The 20,796-nt window shown below is 46.5% G+C and overlaps 1 protein-coding gene across 4 annotated transcripts in view; it reads left to right on the top strand.

The window, feature by feature from the left end:
- The first annotated feature begins 9,817 nt into the window (after window positions 1–9,817).
- Window positions 9,818–20,796, top strand: part of VCL (vinculin) — a 46,971-nt gene continuing 35,992 nt past the window's right edge. For 2 of the 4 annotated variants that reach the window (XM_039339642.1, XM_039339641.1), the window contains exons 1-2: window positions 9,818–10,231; window positions 20,101–20,171. In XM_039339642.1, coding sequence (XP_039195576.1) covers window positions 10,064–10,231; window positions 20,101–20,171 — 239 coding nt within the window. In that variant the 5' untranslated portion in view covers window positions 9,818–10,063. The remainder of the gene's footprint in view (window positions 10,232–20,100; window positions 20,172–20,796) is intronic. The other 2 variants (XM_039339644.1, XM_039339643.1) reach the window with 1 other exon arrangement.

Raw genomic sequence — 20,796 nt, 5'->3', positions numbered from 1 at the left:
ATAGCTGTTGGAGGAATAACACAGTCCTCAAAATCAATTAGTAATGTGGTGCCAATGTAGAGTACTCTAAGCTCGCTAAGTAGAACTGAGGAACCTCCAAATGAAAAAAATAATAATAAAGTTTAAAAAAATAAATAAAAAAAATCACCATAGTTTCATGAACTCTCGTTTAAGAATTCAGGAGATTTGCCTTGTCTTACAAAGACTTCGTGGCCAGTTTCCCATTTTTCCACACAGAACATGGCAACTTCTCTAACACAGATAGAATAGCAGTGAAGGAAGACAAAAGAATAGCCGGACTGCTTTCCGTTGCTGTGAAAGGACGTATTTGAAAGACTGACTTCATCCTTAGATTGAGTGCATAGTTCATTCTCGAGTCATCTGGGAATTGAAAACAGAGGCTTCACTCTCTGGTTTAAACATCCTTCCCAACAGCTTTTCCTTTTGCAAAATACTCTGGCGAGTCCCAGGTCTCCTCTTGTCTGAGGGATGAAAAGTCCTATTATCAGCTGAAGCAGGAGCATGAACTGAGCAACTTTCAAAACCTACCCAAGAGCTGCAGAGGAGGAATAGGAATATGGCAGGAAAACCACGTCTTCCTCTTAAGCGACACTGCAAGATAAACGTTGTGGGAGGAAAGTGGTGACAAGAGCAACAAAATTGAGCCTCTTGGCGATTGAGCAAAGCAGCTGAAGAAATCTGCAGGCATTATGAGCTGACACAGCCCACTTTTCCTGGGACCAAACCTTGTCTCTTCAATGGGGTTTACTTCAGGGGAGACATCTATACGCACCCTGTGGTATCAAGTTGCAAATAATCCCTCGCTGATTTCAGTAGAGCTCATATCTGAGGAATAGGGTTGAACTGAAAATGGAGATACCTCTACAGCCCCATCTCAGGCGAAGATGTGGCATTCAACCATTTCAACCTTTTTCTTTTTTTTTTTTTATTGAAATTTTTTTAGATTTTACAAAACAATACAAATCCCTTCCCCGAACCCCCCCAACCCTCCCCTCCCCCAACCTTCCCAGAGTTGAATACAGGCTTAATTAAAAAATTTTCAAAAAGTCTTAAAACAGATATAAACCATAAACAAGTCTAAATACATTAATTAAACAAGTTGTTAAATAATTAACAATAATATATGTATAAAAAGACAAAAATACAAGGAAATACAAGAAAATAAGAAGAAAGAAAAAGAAAAGAAATAAAAAGAAAAAAAGGGAAAAAAAGTCTATAAAGTCTATAAAATATCTTAAGTTTTTTATATAAGTTATTGAAAAGCTAAATAATATTTTTTATATCCAACTTATATTGTATAAAGTCTATCCATTTTTTCCATACCAAAAAATACTTCTCTTGCGATTGGTCTTTCAAGAAAGCCAAAATCTTTGCCATTTCCGCCAAATAAGAAACTTTAAGAAACCACTCTTGCAAGGTAGGCAAAGATTCCTTCTTCCAACATTGCCCTACTAACAACCTTGCCGCTGTGATTAAATTTAACATCAATGTAGTCTCTTTTGTGTCACAATCAGAAAGAATACCTAACAAAAACAATTGTGGGGTAAATTTTACCCTTCTTCTAAAAATTCTTTGGATATTCCACCATATCTTAATCCAAAAAGCTTTTATATTTTTACATGACCACCAAATATGATAATAAGTAGCATCCAAACATCCACATCTCCAACATTTAGGCTGTAAGTCAGGATACATACGAGACATTTTTTGTGGATCAAGGTGCCATCTGTAAAACATTTTATAAAAATTTTCCCTTAAATTTTGGGCTTGTGTAAATTTAACATTCCTCACCCAAATAATTTCCCAAGTATCTAATAGAACCGGTTCTGAAAATGGAGATACCTCTACAGCCCCGTCTCAGGCGAAGATGTGGCATTCAACCATTTCAACCTTTTTCAAGGGGATGCCTTGATCTGGGTTGGATCCAATGGCACTAAACTCTTCAGCACTCATGAACTATTTAGCACAAGAGGGCAGGAGGGTGTAGATCGAGAGTTACAGATTTATTCAAGCACTCTTTAATCAAACGTCAAATCAGCAAACACCTAGAGGCAACCAAAGTCATAATCAAAAGCCAACACGGGTTTGTCAAAAACAGATAATACCAGACAAATCTTAATGCATTCTTTGACAAGGTGACAAAATTAGTGGACCAGATAAATACTGTGGATATATTTTACTTGGACTTCAGTAAGGCATTTGATAAAATAGACCACAACCTACTAGATAAGATAGAAAAATGTGAGTTAGACAGCATCACCACCAAATGGATTCGTAGCTGGTTGACCAACCGCACTCAGCGTGTGGTCCTCAATGGAACCGCATCTACATGGAGGGAAGTGTGCAGTGGGGTACCCCAAGGCTCTGTTCTAGGCCCAGTGCTCTTCAACATGCAATATTGTAAATGTTTGGTTTAATTTGGCATTCAAGGGCAATGGAGCAGATTTCCAGAAAAAAACAAAACATGGAATAGACGTTTTCTTCACAGTTCCACAGTCCATAAAATGTGACCAAAATGTGACTGGTCCCTGGGAACTACAGAGCACAAATACAGCCTGCCCTTTAGATCAGGGGTCCCAACAGAACCCATTCAGAACCGGGTGTCATCTGATGTGTCTCATCTCTGATCTGTGACTTTGGAAGCCAGCATGTTTCACAGCTGAGTTAGTAGTCTTACTTGACTCTGTTATGCTTTAGGTCTTTATTTTTCCTCTTACATGGTTTAAGCTGACACTTATTGTGCGTTGAATACAATTCATTAAAAACGTGAAAGCGGATTAAGCTCATAGGGTGTTTTGCCTGCCATCGGTTCCCCTCCCCCCCCAACCTCTTCAACTAAGACCAAAGCTGTAGAGCCTCTTTCTGAGGAAACATGAAGGAGGCCCTGCGGTTGGAAACCTTGGCAGGAGCCCAGCGCTGCTGCTGCTGCTGCTGCTTATTTGCTCCCATATTTGGAAATTGGCTGGTGGCTTGGAAATCCCTCTTTTAAATTCCTGTTTAAATTCCAGAGCGGCTGCTTCATTCAAGTGAAGTAAATCAAGCCCCTCATGGAAGGGGAAGCCAGGACGGAGAAGCCGCTGGTCCTGCCTGATGCAGTCCGCTACTTGGGACATTGTGCGCACGCACCCCTTCTGCCCATTTTCTGCCCATCTTCACCTGCTTCTTAACAGCTGCAATCTCTCCATTCCCAGCTGTGCTGGAGCGAATCTCTTTCGCCGAAACCCAGAGACATCACCCCCTCCTCTGAGTACAATTCTGTTCTGTACAACCCGATCAGTCGGTAAAGTGCTGTGGGGTTCAGCATCGCAGTGAGCATCCTAATGTTCATTAGTTGCCCTGCAGGTAAAGTAAGACAAGGACACCAACAGGCCAGGAAGGAAACCTCTGGCTCAGCTCCCTCCATCTTGGGCCAGCTCAGCTTACTATTTGCCAGCATTATCTTATTTTGACAGAACAGGACAACGCAGCCCTTCTGCATTAGGGCCACCTCGTCCCGTTGGATAAAGACCTCAGAGCCTTTTCAGACCAGGCTGTTCGTAATGCATTGGCCTGCTAGGTCTCAGTTCTGCGCGAAGGGTGTTTAGCCTGGCTCAGCCCTTGCTGTGACCACACAGCACCGATACAGGCCACTGTGGCTGGGAGGGCTCTTCTGGAGACAGCTGACCATTTCATTTCTAGCAGGTGGTGCATCTCTCGCTTTTTTCATACTCTTCCTCCTGTCTCCTCCTCCTCCTCCTCCTCTGCACAAAACGCATTGAGAAGGAAAAGACAAAAATGCAGTGCAACCCTTTGTGAAAAGTGAATTTTAAAAATGTGGGATTTGACAGCAAGATTTGAGAAATGCTTTTCCTTCTCATGTTAGCAAGTCATTCCAAAGGGAAGATCTTTCCATGCCTTTTGACTTTTCTCTATTTGGCTTCCTTTTCTCCTTGCGCAGGGGGACCCAGAGGCCCAGAAGGGGCTTCCCCCGGCCTTGCTCCGAGCAGGCCTGGACAATTTGCACCCTGGAAATCACTTCTCTTCTGGAAGAGAGCAGTTGCCTGCCGTGATCAGCTGCCCGACTGGAATACTCCACTTGGAAGGAGCCATTTGAGTCTCCAAGTCCCACCTTTGATCTGGATCAAAGTCTCTCTGGCAGACGATCCAGCTCACCAGCCGTGGTTCTGTGCTCAGAGCCACCCTGATTTTTTTTCTTTTTTAACAGGAATCCCATGGGCCACGTTTCTTTTCTTTTTAAAAAAAGGGACCTGCAGTTTTGACCTACCAGAATAGAATGTTTTTAAAATATCATTTTTATTATAAGTTTTAATAATAATCTTTTTGCGAACAGGTACATCATTTGTCAAAACAAGTATTGTCTGAAACAAGAGTGCCACTCCCTTCCTTATTTGTTCACACCCTGGCATTTTAATAACACCCAAAAAACATAATGATAAAGACCGAAGGCTGACCGAGGATCGTCTTGCAGAGAGGGACACCGGCAGGAGACGTTCGGTTCCTTCTAGCAAGGACAGGGATCTCACAATGGGGGACGACAAGTCACTGGTACATCCTCCAGCCATCTGGGGTGTGTGTGTGTGTGTGTGTGTGTGTGTGTGTGTGTGTGCTTGTGTGTGTGTGTGTGTACTAAACCCGCATCCCCCCAACTATTAGCTGATAACACACGCTCCCTTTGAATGCATGTACACAAAACCCTTGTATGAAGTTTTGACAGAGGGTTGACCTGCTGGTCTGGCCCTCTCTCAAAAGCCATCTCCTCTCCGGACTGCAGGCCATGTTGCAGGGAATGACTGGCGGATGTTTGGCTGTGGCAGATAATGTTGGTTTGGGGGATGGGCAAAGAAGCAGGGAGAACACAAGCGCTGCCTTTAACCTCCTCTGCTCACCCTAAATGAAGACATCGTTTTTAGCGTTGTGCATCTGTCAGGTTGAAGATCACCAATGAAGACGAGACATTTCATGCCAGGATAACTTTCTGCCGCCTTCACTGCTGGTTGGCCTCTTATTTTGGCCAGGAAGAAAAGCTTTGCCCATCCCTCATCTAACTATCCAAGGTTGAGATAGTTTAGCATTGCCAGTTCAGGTTTGCTTTAATGTAAAGATTTGCGGCTGTACAAATCATTTGTACAACAATGACTTGACTTCTCTCATGCAGTGAAAAGTGTGTGTTTGTGTGTGTGGTCCAGCTCCTGCAGCAAAATATCTTGGGACAGTCAGGAATGGCCATTCTCTTCTTTCTTGAATCTGAGGCAATGTGTCAGGTCGCATCCCTTTCTGGAATATGTGTGTGCATGGGTGTGGGGAGCGCACACATGCATAGCCAGAAGAGAAAGAAAGACAGGAGGGGGCTTTCGTTAACTGGGGTGGGCAGGTTTCCTGTGCCTATAAAAAGAGGTGATAAATTCAAGTTCCTCTTTCTATTTTAATTTTCAACCACAGACCAAATATTTGTAGTTTTGCTTCTATGAAAGCATGGGAGATTCTTCCCAGTTAAATATGTACTATATTAATATTCTTTTCATTGCGCTGTGCGTAAAAATCAGGATTACGAGTAAGTGCATAGGTCAAAGAAAGCCAGTCCCTTTCCCTGCCCCCTCGCACCGAGCTTACGCTTGGAAGTCTGGAGACAGATTATTCCCCACCGGCCCTGCAGGGGAGGCTTAGCTTGGGCAGAATAGCTGGGAGGCATGAAACAACCTCAAAGACGATCCCCCATGACCGATTCTCCCCAGGGTGGGAAGAGGGAAAAGGGGCTGGCCACGAGGAGCACGGGGAGCTGGGAAGTTCACCCTGTCACCACACCTGAAGGAGGACCTGCGTGGAGAGGGCTGCCCTGCCTCAAGGTTTTCTTTGGGGTATATTTTCCCCTGGCTTAATGGCAAAGTAAGACAACCCCTCCCCAGGACTTTGGGGTATGAATCAGGAGGAGTGACCCTTTTTCAGAAGGTCAGGAAACTGCCAACCTGCAAGGTGTGAAGTCATCACAGAAACGCTGCAACTTACACATTTGCACCTAATGGGATGACGCAGGCGTGTAATCACTGCATTTGCAGGCTAATGCAATCACCTGTCGGTCAGTTTTGTGTTTCTTGGTATGGTATTTGTTATGCACAACTGGAGTTAAGTTGGACTCATTGGGGCTGAATTAACGCCCTTTTGATATTCCCACAACACAGACACCCTCTGACCTTGCTCTGTATGTTGAGAGAACAGATCCACAACCAAATTGGCATTTTGTCGAAAGCAGTAAAATGCACGTAGAGGGACATTTGAGTGCACAGAAACACAGGGACTCAGGGAAATGTTTGAATATAGGCAAGACAAATTAATTTTACAAAAAGGTTTGCCCTATTTTTTAAAAGCTTTTTGAATTCCAAAAGGCAATACAACTATAAAGAATTTGGGGAAAATGTAGGGATTATATCAGCTCAGATTGAAATAAGCACATAGATCTACCCGCCCTACAAACCTGTTTATAAATTGCATATTTTACCCTCACAGTAACATCCCAAGCCTCACATCATACAGAATGACTATTTTTCTGTCCAAGAGAATAATCTGTTTTGTCAGGCAGACTTTTATGAGCTCTGTGTGAATAAGACTGCTTCATGTGATAAACTAAGAAGGTGGTTTTTAAATTAATTTTGTTTACATTTCAGCTTAAAAAAAATTCTGCTTCAAAAGGATTGAAGTGACAACCTCACAATGATGTTGGCACATTTCTCCTGTGAAATTGAAGACGTTTTCGTAAAGTCACAAATGTTTCCCTCTGTGTTTATAGTACTTATAAACCATGATTTGTTCTGAATGTATGCTAGCAAAGTAGATTTGTACTTGACTATGCCCATCAAGCTCTCGGATTAGCCAGTATTTCCATGTTCCAAATAAATCCTGGTTATGGGGGGGATCCTGGTGTCTTTGAAGCATGTTGCAAATGTCATGACACCTCCCCCCCCCAAGGCATTTCTCTTTGAAAAGAGCTCATATCCATTATGAACTCTGTCAGATGCTTGAGACAAAAAAGTAAATTTGTAGAAAAACCTGACATTCTGAGATTGTTGGCTTGTCTCCTGTTGGAGTATCGGAGGTATTTGGGGGAGGGTATAATTTATCATAGCCAGACAATAGTTTGGTTACGCTCAAGATTTGGTGAAGGCAGATTTATACTTTTGAACAGCGTAAATAGCCTTTCCCTCCAGCCATTCTCTTTCCTAACAACTGCTGGCACATGTAGCTGTAAGGATCCCTTTCCACAATTTCACTTTCCACATAATGACCCCTGATTTGAGGTTTGGAGAATAAAAAGTTGCAGTAGACTCATACCCAAAGGATGGTGACTGTGGTGAGAATTCTACACGTGCAAAAGTGGGAAGACACGTCAATCTCCACAATGGAAGGACAGATGGAAAAAGTGATGGAATCGGCAGAGACAGCAAAAGTAACTACTTTAATTAAAGAAAATAATTTATCCAGTTTTGTTTCCACTTAAAAACCACATCTGGACTTTTTGCTTGGAACTGAAAAAAATGAAACTTTGATTGTAGGTTTTGACAATTAGATTAATTTTGTTATTATAGAAATGGCTAACACTCACCAAATAGTCAAAGCGAAGAGATGCAATTGTTAAATGTATTTTGTCTTCTAGTGCACCAAAAACAGTTGGAAGTCACTGTTTTTCATTCCTTTTATCCTGCACCCCATCCTCTTCCTTATCTTTCTCTATTCCCTTATCTTCTATTTGTATTTTATGCTCTACACTTCAAAAAGCAAACTTTACTTGCACTCTGTAGTCTGACTCATGTATGAAGGACTCCTTGGTCTCCATGGACAAAGCCCCAATGAGATGATGGTATCATGAACCCATTATGCAAATGACACAAATAGCAAAGATTATAGGACATCACTCAGGCCCTCTGCCCTTCGGAAGGGCTCCTTCGCCTGCAGTTCTGCAGACTCCTTTCAGCTAGCAAAGTCCTGGAGCCAGTCTGGGGCAGCCCTGGGGAGGGACCATCAGGCCCATCTTCCCTTTCTTACAGGACACACACAAGATGAGGTGATGGAGAGCAAGGAGATCACCACAACAGGGAGCTGGGAGCAACAGTAGGTGCTGCTTGGTTCCTGTAGATTATAAGGGAGGGTCTTACCTTCTAGGGATCATTTTTCTTTCTATACTAAAATCTCAACAGTCGGTAGGAGCTCCTATCACCCGCCCTGCTCAGGAGCCAGCAGGAAGGGCGAGGCCAGATTTCCCCGCCGTGGAGTAGAAGATTGCTCTGAGCTCTGCAAAGCATGACGGTTACGAACAGCAAAAATGGCTCTTTTTCTGCAACTTGAGTGACACACAGCTGAGGGGGAAGTAAATTGGCTCATTTGCTGAGCCCAGTCAGGACTGTGGAATCATAAAGAGTGCCAGAGACACTTCTGGACCAGCACAGAGTCCTTGGGGGGAGTCTGTGAGCAGAGATACGGTTGTCTCCTTTGTGCTTGCCTGGTGTTCCCGCTCAGGAACAGCCAGCAGTCAGAACAGGCAGAGCGGAGTGTCTGAAGTAGCTGACCTGGAGGACTGGGTGGATCCAGAGGACCTGGACCGCCTGGGTAGAGATCCAAGTCATCTGCAGGGCACAAGGATAGAGGAAGCACTAACAGGCTAGCTGGACAATTTGAACGGGTGGCCCTTGGTCTGGAAATGAGGATTTAAAACATCTCCCCCCCCCACCGTTTCCCATTCCAATGGAGGGGACGCAGGCACCACCCAGGTGGGGTCAGTGGACTAAGAAAGAGGTATAGGGCGCCTGTCCCTTGTGGTGAAGCCTCTTGGGGGGGGGGGGGCAAAGAGATCTCCCACATCGCAGCCGATACTGCTTAGCACAGCATGTTGATGATTAAAGCGGCCGAGCCCAAATGGAACTGCAGTAGAACCGTTGACCCCGATGCCCAGGTCCTCGGTCCGGGAGCAGGGAAAGGCCCGGGCAGCGGGACCCACTTTCCCACCACCGTTAACTGAAGCCCCTTTTCTGTTAACTGTAAGCAGAGACCAGCAAACTGATCATTCCTGGCCGGCTGCGGTTGGCCTGTTCATACTCCGACTGTGGCCGCAGGACAAGAGTGACCGGCCGGGGGACAAGTCCGGGGGAAGCGGCAGGAGATCCGGACTTGCGTGGCTGCTGGCAGCGGCCCCACCGGTTGTGAGACCCGGTTAAGGAAGGCCGTGTCGCCCCCTCGCAGGCTTCGGGTGCGCTTTGTCCCTTCGCCCAATTCTCAACTTGGGAAGACGGGCGGGCACGAGGCGGGCGGCGGGGTCCTTGGCCTGCCCTCACCGTGGCCCATACGGCCGCCTCGGGGGCTTCTCGGCGGAGACCCCCGAGAAGGGGGAGGGGAGGCGCGGCTGGGGAAGCCCCCTCCCCACGGAGCTCAAGGGAGACGCGGCCAAGGCCCGGGGGGGGGGAACGAGCCCGCGGCTCCCGCAACGCCCGTGCCCAGCATCCGCTCAGCCAGCGGGACCCCAAAGTCGCCGCCCGAAGTTCCAGGGAAGGGGGAGGGCCGAGAGGAGCGAGGCGCGGCTCTGCCCCTTCCCTGGCACCCTCCCCCGCCCGCGGCTCCCTCCGGCTCCCGTCCGCGCCTTATAAGGACTGCAGAATGCCTGACGTCACGCGGAGCCCGGGACGGCCGGCGGGGGGGCAGCGGCCAAAGGAGTAGGGGCGGGAGGGAGGGGGAGGGGTCGGAATCTGGGCTCCTCCAATCAGGGCAGGGCTGGCGCTCCGTCATTGGCGGAGGCGCGGCAAGGGGGGGCGCGGCTTCAGTCCGCGGCTGCGGGAGCTTTGCGGAACGGGGCGCGGAGTCAGCGGCGCTGCGGAGCGAAGGAGCGGCTCTCGCGGGGTCCCGGTGCGGCGGCAGTAGCTCCCGAGCTCGCTTCGCGGTCGTCCCGCGCCCCGAGTCCGCCGGGCTTCCCCGAGCGCCGCTCCCGGGTCGGCGGGCCAGCCGTCGAAGTTGCTGCCGGCCTTTTTCTTCGGCGCCGCCGCGGAGGCGAGGACTCTCTGCAGCCATGCCGGTCTTCCACACGCGCACGATCGAGAGCATCCTGGAGCCGGTGGCCCAGCAGATCTCCCACCTGGTCATCATGCACGAGGAGGGCGAGGTGGACGGCAAGGCCATCCCGGACCTCACCGCCCCGGTGGCCGCCGTGCAAGCCGCCGTCAGCAACCTGGTCCGGGTGAGCGGAGGGGCGGGAGGGGCGGGACCCCCCTCCCAGGTGGCGGCCGGGGCCGCTCCGAGCAGCCGGCGGGGCAGCAGCGGTGGGAGCGAGAAGGCGCCCCCCTCGGCGAAGCTGCCTGCGGCGAACCCCCCTCCCCCGGCTGTGGTCTGCGGCCCGGGCCCGCTGCGGCCGCTGCTTTTGCAACGCTCGGGGGCGTTGGCAGAAAAGGCGAGGGGCGGAACCGGGCTGTGCAACCGCGAGCGAAGAAGCCCCGTTAAAACTTCTTGCTTCGCCCCCAGCCCGGAGCAGGCCGTTCTCGGAAGAGCCGGCTCCTTTCCCCCCCCCGCCCCGCCCAGCCGAGAAGCGGCTCCTTTTGGAACTTCCTGACAAGTTTCCTTCCTTGCTTTTCCCCTTATCGGACGCCTTCCGGTGACTGGCCGAGCTCTCCTCCCGGGATCCCTGCCTCCTGCCCGGGAAGGGGGCTGCCTCCTCCCCCCCCTTTTTTTTTTTTCAAAAATGCCATGACGAGTAGAACGATTCATTTCTTTTCCCCTGCTTGTAAGACCCTCCTGATCCGGTATGGGTGGGTTTTACCGCCAAGGAAGAGCATTCAAGGCTGGCCTGAGGATAGAACAGGATAGAATAACAGAGTTGGAGGTCATCTAGTCCAACCCCTTGCTCAGGCAGGAGACCCTAGACCATTTCAGACAAATGGCCATCCAGTCTCTTCTTAAACACTTCCAGTGTTGGAGCATTCACGGCTTCTGGAGGCGGGTGGTTCCACTGGTTAATTGTTTTCACTGTCAGGAAGTTTCTCCTTAGTTCTAGGTTGCTTCTCTCCCGGATTAGTTTCCATCTGTTGCTTCTCGGTTATGCTCTCTTGGAGGAGAGGACCCAGCCCGGGATGAGCCCTCTCTTCCCAAAATGTCCAGGTGGCCTTTTCATTCTCCCAGAAGCTCCTCCTGCCTGTCTCTCATTCTTCCTCCTCCAAGCCCCGCTGGCTGCTCTGTCACAGCCGGAGGGTTTCCGGAGTGCCAAGGCCCTCTCCCTTCACCGGAGGTTCTGGGCCTCTCCGAGACTCTGCCTGGGATGCAGGCGCAGTGGTGGAGCTGTGCGCGGAGTCTTGGAGAAAGTCAGGCTTTCCTTCTTGGAATTAACTCGGCTCCTGCTGATCCCAGTTAACTGCTGGAGCTTTTTTTTTTTTTTCATCAGCAGGACAGAAATGATTTGCGACTGTTCGTGTGCCCAAGGGGTAGAGTCCTGGGCTGGCTGGGGAATTCTGGGAGTGGAGGTCCAGGAAGATGACCTTGGTGGAGATCCCACAGGCAAGAAGGCTAAAGCATTTTTAAAATCCAGAGTGTTCAGGCAGCATCCAGAAGCGGCTCTGGCAGAGACCTCCCTTGCTTCAAGGGGGGTGGATTCACTACAATCAGACAAGCAAGAAAGATTCTGCAGTTCTAGCCAGTTTCAGTAAAAGAGATCCTAACCTTCCTGGCCTGGTCTGCCTGGTGGGGCTGACCCTTCATGTGCAAAAGTTTTTCAGTGTCTCAGACTTGCCTGAGAAGTCCTCTAGATCCAAATACTCACTCAGTCCGATCCTGTGTAGCCTTCCCCAGCCTCCTTTTTTCCTTTATCGTTCCTTTCTTTCCCCGAACTTTCTGCAAACCCATTTGTGTTACTGCCTGCTAATTAAAACAACCTCTAGGTTATTTTCTCTCTTTCTAGGAATTTTTTTTCATCTCATCTATATTGACTCCTGCATTATATATTCATCTATTTTCCTAACTTCCATTTCAACCGTTTCTTCAAAGGGTTTTCTCCCTCTCCAATTGCTGTCACTTCTTTAAAAAAGAAAGAAATTCAGATCAAAAAACTCTTTCTCCCCAGATTCTGAATTACTCTGCTGCCTGCTGAAAAGATGCAGAAACAGCCCTGGGAGGGCCCAGATGATGCAGGCAGCAACAGTGACAGAATGAAAGTCGCCCTGCACCCTTTTTCCACTGGGCTGAGCCCCTTTCCCTCTGCGAAGGCGTCTCTTGTCCCCTGCCTGCTCCCCATTATCCCCTCTCCTGGCTGACCCCACTTCTTGGCTGCTGCTTGCAAAGGAAAACAAGCTGCCCCGTGGAGCTGCTGGTGTTGGTTCTCTGGAGTCTGTGAAGTCTGACACTCCCCGGCCAGCTCCTCTGGACTTGAGCTTCCGCTCTTGCATCCAGCCCTCCCTCCCCCCCCCCCCCCCGCCCAGCAGGCAGAGGTGGCTGGAGAGCCAGGCAGACAAAAAGGCAGTTTTATCTGAAAAGGGTTTTGTGTTCTCCACAGGAATTTTATAAGATGTTCCTCAAAAGCTTTTCCACTTTATGAAACCCCAACAATCTCCAGCCCAGTCCAGCTAGCAGATATTTTTAACCCGTGTCCATTTTAGGATAGCTCTTGTAGAGGGAGTGAACTGGCAATATCTGGAGGTTAAAAATAATTATAAGGGAGTTTCCCAGTCTTTTTTGTCCGGAAAGTCAAAGATTTTAATTGACCCAAGGCTATGAATTTGAATGCTGTTGGCAAAATTCTAATAATTTCCTTGTCTGCACGCTTGTGTTGCCTTAATCTGCTTTTACATCTGTCCCATCTCGATGATACAGGAGTTATGATTTCTGCCCTGGTATCGGGGTAGTTTTGTTAACTATGCTGTCTCCGTCATTCATGTTTTCCCTGGCTTTGTGAAATAAGCGGTCTTTGATCTGCTCAAGGGCCATATTTGGGAGCTTATGATGGAAACTCTCACAAAATGGGCTCCCACGGTTGATGTGGCTGTTTCCCACAGACCTGCCAGAGGATAAATGACGCTCTGGGTTTCAGCCAGTCGTTTTTCTAAATTTTAATTTTTCTAAGTTTTATTTGGTTCTATTTCTTACTTCCTAATATTGCTCCTATGGCCAGAGGTTTTGTTGCAAACATGCTTGACATTTGGTAGAACGGTTGAAACTGTAAAACATGTTTTGTTACATTACTCCTTTTATGTTAACACATATTCAGAGTTGATAACCTCGCATTTAAATACATTTCCCAGTCATTTTGAGCAGTTTTAATTTACTATTTTTTATTTTCAGATTTGTATGACTTTGTTTCCTTGTTTCTTGCTACATGTGAAGTAGATAGTCCAGTTAATTTTATGATTTGCACATCTATATTGATGTAAACGGTCTTATATTACTGAGTTTTGTATCTACAACCACAACAAAGAGAATTCTTTTTCATGAAGCTGATATTTTACTCTTCAGCATGTTTTCTTTTTTGTTTAGATTAAACCATATAAAAACAGAGCTTGATAGGCACCAAAGATTTGGGGTTTTCTCCTTGCCCATCATTGTCACTTTTGATTACATTGTTGATGGCTGCTGCTAGTTGGATGTTGATTTCTAGCTGGATGTTGATGTTTCACCATGGATTTTGGGGGGTGTCTGCCTTTGAGTCTTGATTGACTCCTGGTGACTGCCTAGACCAGCCTTTGTGGTTTTCTTGGGAAGATTTTGGTAGTGGATTGCCATTGACTCATTCCAAGGGCTGAGAGAGGGTGACTGGCCCAACGTCACCCAGCCAGTTTTGAGCCTAAGGCAGGACTAGAACTCGGGGTATCCTGATTTCTAGCCTTAACCACTGTATCAAACTGGCTTTCACCATGGAATTATTGGGAAAACAAAAATCAGTGCTAGCCTCTCAAATATTCTGGAGAATGGTTTTCCCCACCCATAGTCTATAATTTTAAACTGCAAAAACGATCAGGATAGAAGCCTTTAATTTAGGAGAAATTAACAAGATACGGGGGTTTTAATCAGAAGGACAGTTGGGGAAATCTGGTGACAGGCATTTGGAAAAGTCCAATTTTGTGACACTAACAAAATATTGCAAACTAAGGCGTAGGCTTATTACGTTGCCCAACCTCAGATTGGTCACTATTTTGAGTTTGTGCAAATTGTGCTTTGTGATGAACAGGTGTATCTTTTTTGTATCAGGATTCTGATAGTCTGGTATGCGCAAACCAAAAATGTTGGCCATTTCAGAGTTTGGATGTCATGACAAATGTAGAACCTTAATTAAAATGTCTGGATGTGTAAAATGGAGGTGCTCATTGACTATTTGGCTTCGCCTTCCAGTCAGTGATTATATTTGCTGTTTAATTACAGGTAGTGGCTCAGCTTAACCATTTCTGCAAAAAGGTCATAACATTGGCATGGTCACACATGGTGGCCCACATAACAACTGGCATGTTTTAAAACCCTGATTCTGGGCTCACTGATGGTCATTCAATTTCTCCTTCATTGCCTCAGTCTTCAAACTAGTGTGGCAGAAAGCATTACTTATATACTTCTCCCCCCCACACATTATTTATGTACGTGTGTGTGTGTGTGTGTGTGTGTGAGATGTACATTAATTACGCATTTATATACTCCTCCCCCCCCACTTCACGACCTGGTGAGGACATGACTTCAAGTCAGGAAATAAGATAGAAATGATTTCACTGATTTGAAATTAGCCCACTGAGGGAAACTGGCAGCCTAGTGGTTGACAAAGCAGTTTGTGGTGTTTGTGGTTGATAACTTGTTGGTTGAGCAGTGCTTTCAGAGTTGCTTCTAGACGGCTGTCTTCTGGGGCAGAGTTCTTCCACCGACATGACTTTTTGAGAGGCCTGGAAAGTTTGTGCGGATCGACCAAGTGGCCAGATCCAGGAGGACGAACCTCTGCAGATGCCTCCTGTGGGGCTCCTAGGCATGCCGCACAATTTTATGGGAAGAATCCTGTGTGTCACTACAGTTGCCAAGAGGGCGACGCCTTGGGAGGGATTACGTTTTCTAACTAGCCTTCCTAGGCGGTCATTTCTAAGAGCCAACTTTAAATCGGCTCCATCTTTTCTAGGCCTTTCTATAGCAGCTCTTCAGATCGGATTGAAATGATCAATAACTTGGCTTTGGCTTTCCTGAAATATCCGACTCTTTCATTGAGCTTACAGAGATAATTTTATTGAAGGCACACCTATTAGTTTGAAAAACTGAAAAACTCTGGAGTGGCAGTTTTGCTTTGCTTAATGGAGGAACTGGCCTTGTGGGGGGGGGGGGCATGCCGAATTAAGCCGTGTCTGAAGTGAAGGCAGCTCCGGAGCAGAAATTCCTGTCTGTCCTTTTAGCTCGGTCTCACTTTGGACGGTGTGGGGATCATGCGATCTTCAACCTCTTGCAGAATTAGCATCCCAGGAGCTACGTGGAGAGCTGGACATTCCTTCTTCCTGGGTTAGAGCTTACCCCTCAAATGCAAACTTTCAAGTTTTATACCCCTATGTTATAAAATAAAGAAATGAAAATTGCTGTTGACAATGAGGGGGCAGGAAAGTCTGCTGTATAATGGCCCTTTATTCAGGGATGGCGAGCTTTGCTTCTTTGTTGCATGTTTTATTTATGAAACAATAGTCTGTAGAAGTAAGCTCTTTTTTCATTCAGTGAAACTTCCTTCTGAGAAAATAAAGGCAGAATCTCTGTGAAAACAACAATACTTTGCTTTGTGAAGGCTCTTCCGCCTCCTATAAAATACTCTTATTTTTTTAATAATGCAAACCTCTTTAAAAAAGAGGTATTGTTCCAATAAGCTCTTTTAATAATTCATGTCTCGTTCATGGAAGTCAGGGTAGGGCTGTCCGGCAGCTTTCATTGCTTCGACTCGAAATAGGACCCATTCCCAGAGGGGGGAGGAGGAGGCCACACCTGGTTGCAAAGCATCTGTAAGGACCCACTTCAGCTGCCCTCCCAAGAATTCGAACTCTTGAGGCAATCACTGCTTCAGACAGGATTCTTTTATTTGGGGGGGGGGTCAGTAACAGTGGGGGATCAAGGTGAGGTCTGAGGTAAAAGCTCGCTAACACCATACTGTATAGTCACCCAAGCTGTAAACCCCTTCCACCAAAGCTGCGCGGGGATTTGAATTGTATCCAGTCAGCTGGCGTCTCAGGGCGATCAGCCATCGCTTTTGTGGCGTGAGACTTCTTGGCTTTGCTGCCCTCTGGCTCATCGCGATTGGGAGACCTACCATACCCTCCCCACGGCAATCGGGAAAAGGAGACAGAACTGGCGAGCAAATACAAATGTGCAAGGAATGCTGGGCTGCCCCCCTCCCGCAACAGGATGGCAGGTCCCAAAGATGGAAGGACGGAAGGGAGGTAAGTAAAATAGGGAACCGTTTGGGACCTGACAGCATCCTAGAACTGCCCGGGAATCCCGAGAGGAACAGTCCAGAGACTGGGACAATTGGACTCCTCTTATGTCCCCATGGAGACGGCCTTGAGGGCAACATTCAGAAGGGCGGAAACATTCCTGAAGCCCCAGGAAAGGAGATGGGATGAGGAAGAGGCCCGGGCTGGCTTCTCCTGGATTCACTGAGGTGTGAGAGGGAAAAGAGGAAAAAGCCACCGTCAGGTTTGCAAGATTTGGTCAATATGTAATGGCTAATCTCAGTGAAGCTGAAGCCTGATCTCCTTCTGGAGTGGATCTGGACAGTCTTGGTGCTGGGATGACACCATCCCTGCCTAGCGGTCACTTGCTCCCTTTGGAGAGGAGGGAGCCGCTCTGGCCGCCCAGGGACCTCCACGCTCAGGAGCACCTCTGGAGGCTGTGTGTCTTCCTTTTCCGCTTCCTTCAGCCTCTCTCAGGATCTGACCGAGAGCTATCCAGAGGCGCTGCCCGTCTCCTCTTGCCGGGAGGCTTTGTCTTCCCAAAATGGAAGCAAAGGTGCCGTTTCCAGAGGAAGCAGTTCCTCGGACCTGCTCCTGCTTTAGAAGCAAAGAGAAGCGTTCGCAATATCTCAGCCCGGGCCGTGCCCGCTTGGCCCGTTTTCAGATTCTCTCGACTTTGTCTGAAGTGTCTGGAGACGTTGCAGCTGCTCTTTGTGTTTGCCGCTCGGTTTCTTCTTGGGACCAGACCCGGCTCCCTCGTCCCGATGAATGGGCTGCAGTCAGTCTTGAGTATGATTCTGGCGTCATTTCCTCCTCCACAGAGTGAGCCCTTTCGGCTCAGCCCAGGGCGCCAAGGGAGCTCACATCTGCCCAACAGTGGGGGCCTTTGTGCTCGGATGGGCGCCTTGGCAGAGGGCAGAGGAGGCTGGAAGAGCCCAGCCTTTCAAGATCTGCATGGGAATGTTTTTGGTCACAGATGTGCTGACCCTTTAAAATCTTTTCCTTTTCTCTTTCTTTCTTTCTTTCTTTCTTTCTTTCTTTCTTTCTTTCTTTCTTTCTTTCTTTCTCCCTCTCTCCCTCCCTCCCTCTCTTCTTTCCTTCCTTCCTTTCTTCCTTCCTTCCTTCCTTCCTTCCTTCCTTCTTTCCCATCTCTTCCCATCCCATAAATCATATACTCAGCTCATGCAATGTCAACCGTTATGAAAGGTAAGGGATGGATTTTAACGTTCTGAGTATTTGTAAAACGCAAAATGATTTTCTTTTAAGTTTTTGTAGGCACAAACAGTTTGTAAAAAAAAGTGTTTTTCAAAAGTTTGGATAACAGCTATGTGGATGTTTCTTCTCAGGATTGCTTTGGAGGCATTTTTCTTTTTGCAAGTAGTAAGCTGTCTGCAGTTGTGTTATGGCATTTTCGTCCTGCTTAGTAAGAAGTTAGCACGGCTGTTGAGGCCTTCCTTTCGTGGAGCACAATATATTCAAGAGGGCTATTCTGGTAACACACAGCCAGATGTCTGATCTATTTCAGGAATCAGAATATAAATTTGAGAGTCAAAAGCTCATTCTTTGCTGGTCAAAGGCTGACTGAAGTTCATTTCTTTGGATTGTTTCCCCAAATCATCCGACCTTGTTATTTTGAAACTCCCCCTTTATTTCTGCTCTAAAATTCATTTCTTTTGGCAATACATTGATTTTTGAGACAGGTGCAGATTGTGGGGGTTTTTAATCGCAGGAGCTCTTGCGGGAAGATGGAAACCATTAACATAAATGATGACAATGGGTTGGAAAGCAGATGGCATACTAATGTGATCCCTGCATGCAGTTTATTTTTAGCAAAAGACCAGAATGAAAGAAAGGAGAAGGGCAAAAACATATTGCATCAAGCGCTACAGGCCTACAAACGGTGTGCATATGCGATTCAGAATGCCAGTCTATTCCAGGTACCTCCCAACAGAGCCACAGATACCTTTCTAGAGACATCTGAGGATGACTTTGCTGATAGAGAGCAGAACATTCTGTCCATCTGACCCATCAGGCTATTGTTAAATCAGGGCTCTGGGTTGAATGGAACAGGCGAGGCACGTGACTGACTCCGGGTCCCCGGCCGGTCTGGGCAAACTGAACTGATCTTGAACTGGGGAGTTCGTGTGAATGCAGACGGCACAGCTGTGACGGGGTTTGCATATTCATAATCCATGTTCTGGATGTTCTTACTGTTGTATTGTTTTTTTTAAAATTGCTGTCTAATTTTAGGACCATAAGCTGCCTAGAGTTACTTGGTTGAGTTGGCAGCTATAGAAAATGAATGAATGAATAAAATAAGTAAATAGACTTTTCATGAAGTACTTAGCTGGGATGAATGGCATGTGTTCCTTTATCACTTAGTTCAGGGGTTCTCAACCTTGGCAACTTGAAGACTTGTGGACTTCAACTCCCAGAATTCCTCAGCCAGCTGAGGAATTCTGGGAGTTGAAGTCTACAAGTCTTCAAGTTGCCAAGGTTGAGGACCCCTGACTTAGCTGGTCCACGGATGGTTTGAACATCAAAGACGATAGAGAGAAATCCTTTACAACAGTAAATTTTTAACTTCCTATATTCCTGTAATTTTTAACTTTACTTAACAGTTTTGATTATTAAAAATATGCATGCATATCTATATGCAGGTAGTCCTCAACCACAACTGAGCCCATTAGTAAACCATTAGTAAACATTCTACCAAGATGAACGTATCCATCTGCTTGCTTTACTTTCTCACTATTTATTTATATTTATATATCTATATTCCTTTTCCCTCTTGGACACCTTGGTCTCTAACAGATTAGTGTTTATATAGTTTGTTTCATCACGCAACCTATTTATATTCACTGCAAATCATCTGGGTTTTCAGGCAACAGTTTAGATCACCAGCCTAGAAAGTGTGTTAACATTCATATGCCCAACAAACAGATCTCTGACATCATCTTAAATATTTCTTATGAACCCATTAAACACCCAAGAGTACATCACTTATCTTTGTCTTACAATTTGCTCAGAGTTGAACAATCTGCTTAGTTTTCCATTCTTGTGCATGTTTTCGCTTCCATTAAGTGCTTTTCTGATCCCAGTGAAGAACCGAGTTAAACAATATATCTGCAAAACGTTCCATAATGGAAGTTTGTTCACTCTATTGTACTTTGTTAAATCAACAGCTATGAAATAAAATTCTTTCTTACTTTCGTGCACTTTTCAATGATTTGCTGAACAGCAAACATCTGATTTGTACACTGCATGGTGTTTTAAAGACTGCTATGAACCACATTGGTTGGCTTGCCCAAACAAAAAGTGATCGTTGATTAATCATCATGGCTGCTGTTTGTACTTATTTATTTTTGTGGATGCTTTTATTTTTTTAAATGTATTTTTATATTTCTTTGTTTTACAATTTTAAAATTGAAAACTGCCCAGAGTCACTTGGTGGGGTTGGGTGACTAGAGACCATCAAATAAATAAATAAAGTGATATAGAAATATTTTTAATAATACTAGTAAGACAGCAGTTATGTTCTACCGCTAGCTCGTTTGTTTTTATTTGGTGGAATTCTGCCATACTATCTCAATCTTGGGAATTGGAAGAGCTATTTCTGAGTGTACTAAATGCGACTTGTACCGATGGTAATGACACAAATGCATCTCTTCTCATGCAGGTGGGAAAAGAAACCGTTCAGACAACTGAAGACCAGATTTTGAAGAGAGATATGCCACCAGCATTCATCAAGTAAGTAGAGTTGATCTATATTAGTTTAGGAAAGCTTACAGCCTAGGAGGATGAGCTGCTTCAGACTCCCAGAAAAGGCTTGCGTGAGTGAATGCCGTCTCTTGAGGGATGCGGTTTGCCAGAGACTTTGTCTCTTTCCGTACATGTTCACTCCTTACAGTCTGATTGAGAATGATGCTCTTTACAACTTTAGATAATTTCTCAGATACCTGGTTAATTCAGAATAGAGCACAGAGGATGCTCATCGCCGTCTTGATCCAATCAAGCTTCCACCAGTCCAACCGATGGTGGCTCAGGCAAGGGTAGAGGAGATGGCACGGCTGGAGACCTTCTTCAGAGTGCAGGACCACAGTGGGAGAGGATCTGGTAGCCAAGCGGCAGGGAAAGCCCTGGGCCAGAGCAGTGTTTCTCAACCTTTTCAACTTCAGGATGTGCGGACTTCACACTCCCAGAATTCCCCAGCCAGGAAGCCAACGTTGGCCAGGTTGAGAAAGGCTAGTCTAGAGCAGTCGTCAAAACTGCCGGAGAGCGTTTCTCCCTCAGGTTCTGCTTTAGGTTTTCGAAAAGGCTGTACCCTGCCTCTCTGAGTGAGGGATGGCCGGGAGCGGAAGGATGCAGGTGAAAA

The sequence above is a fragment of the Crotalus tigris genome, unplaced genomic scaffold (genome assembly GCF_016545835.1).
Source record: "Crotalus tigris isolate CLP2741 ecotype Arizona unplaced genomic scaffold, ASM1654583v1 scf7180000017736.1026742, whole genome shotgun sequence".
NCBI lineage: Eukaryota > Metazoa > Chordata > Lepidosauria > Squamata > Viperidae > Crotalus > Crotalus tigris.
Note: the sequence above shows the minus strand (reverse complement) of the source record. Positions and strands in the feature narration are given on the sequence as shown.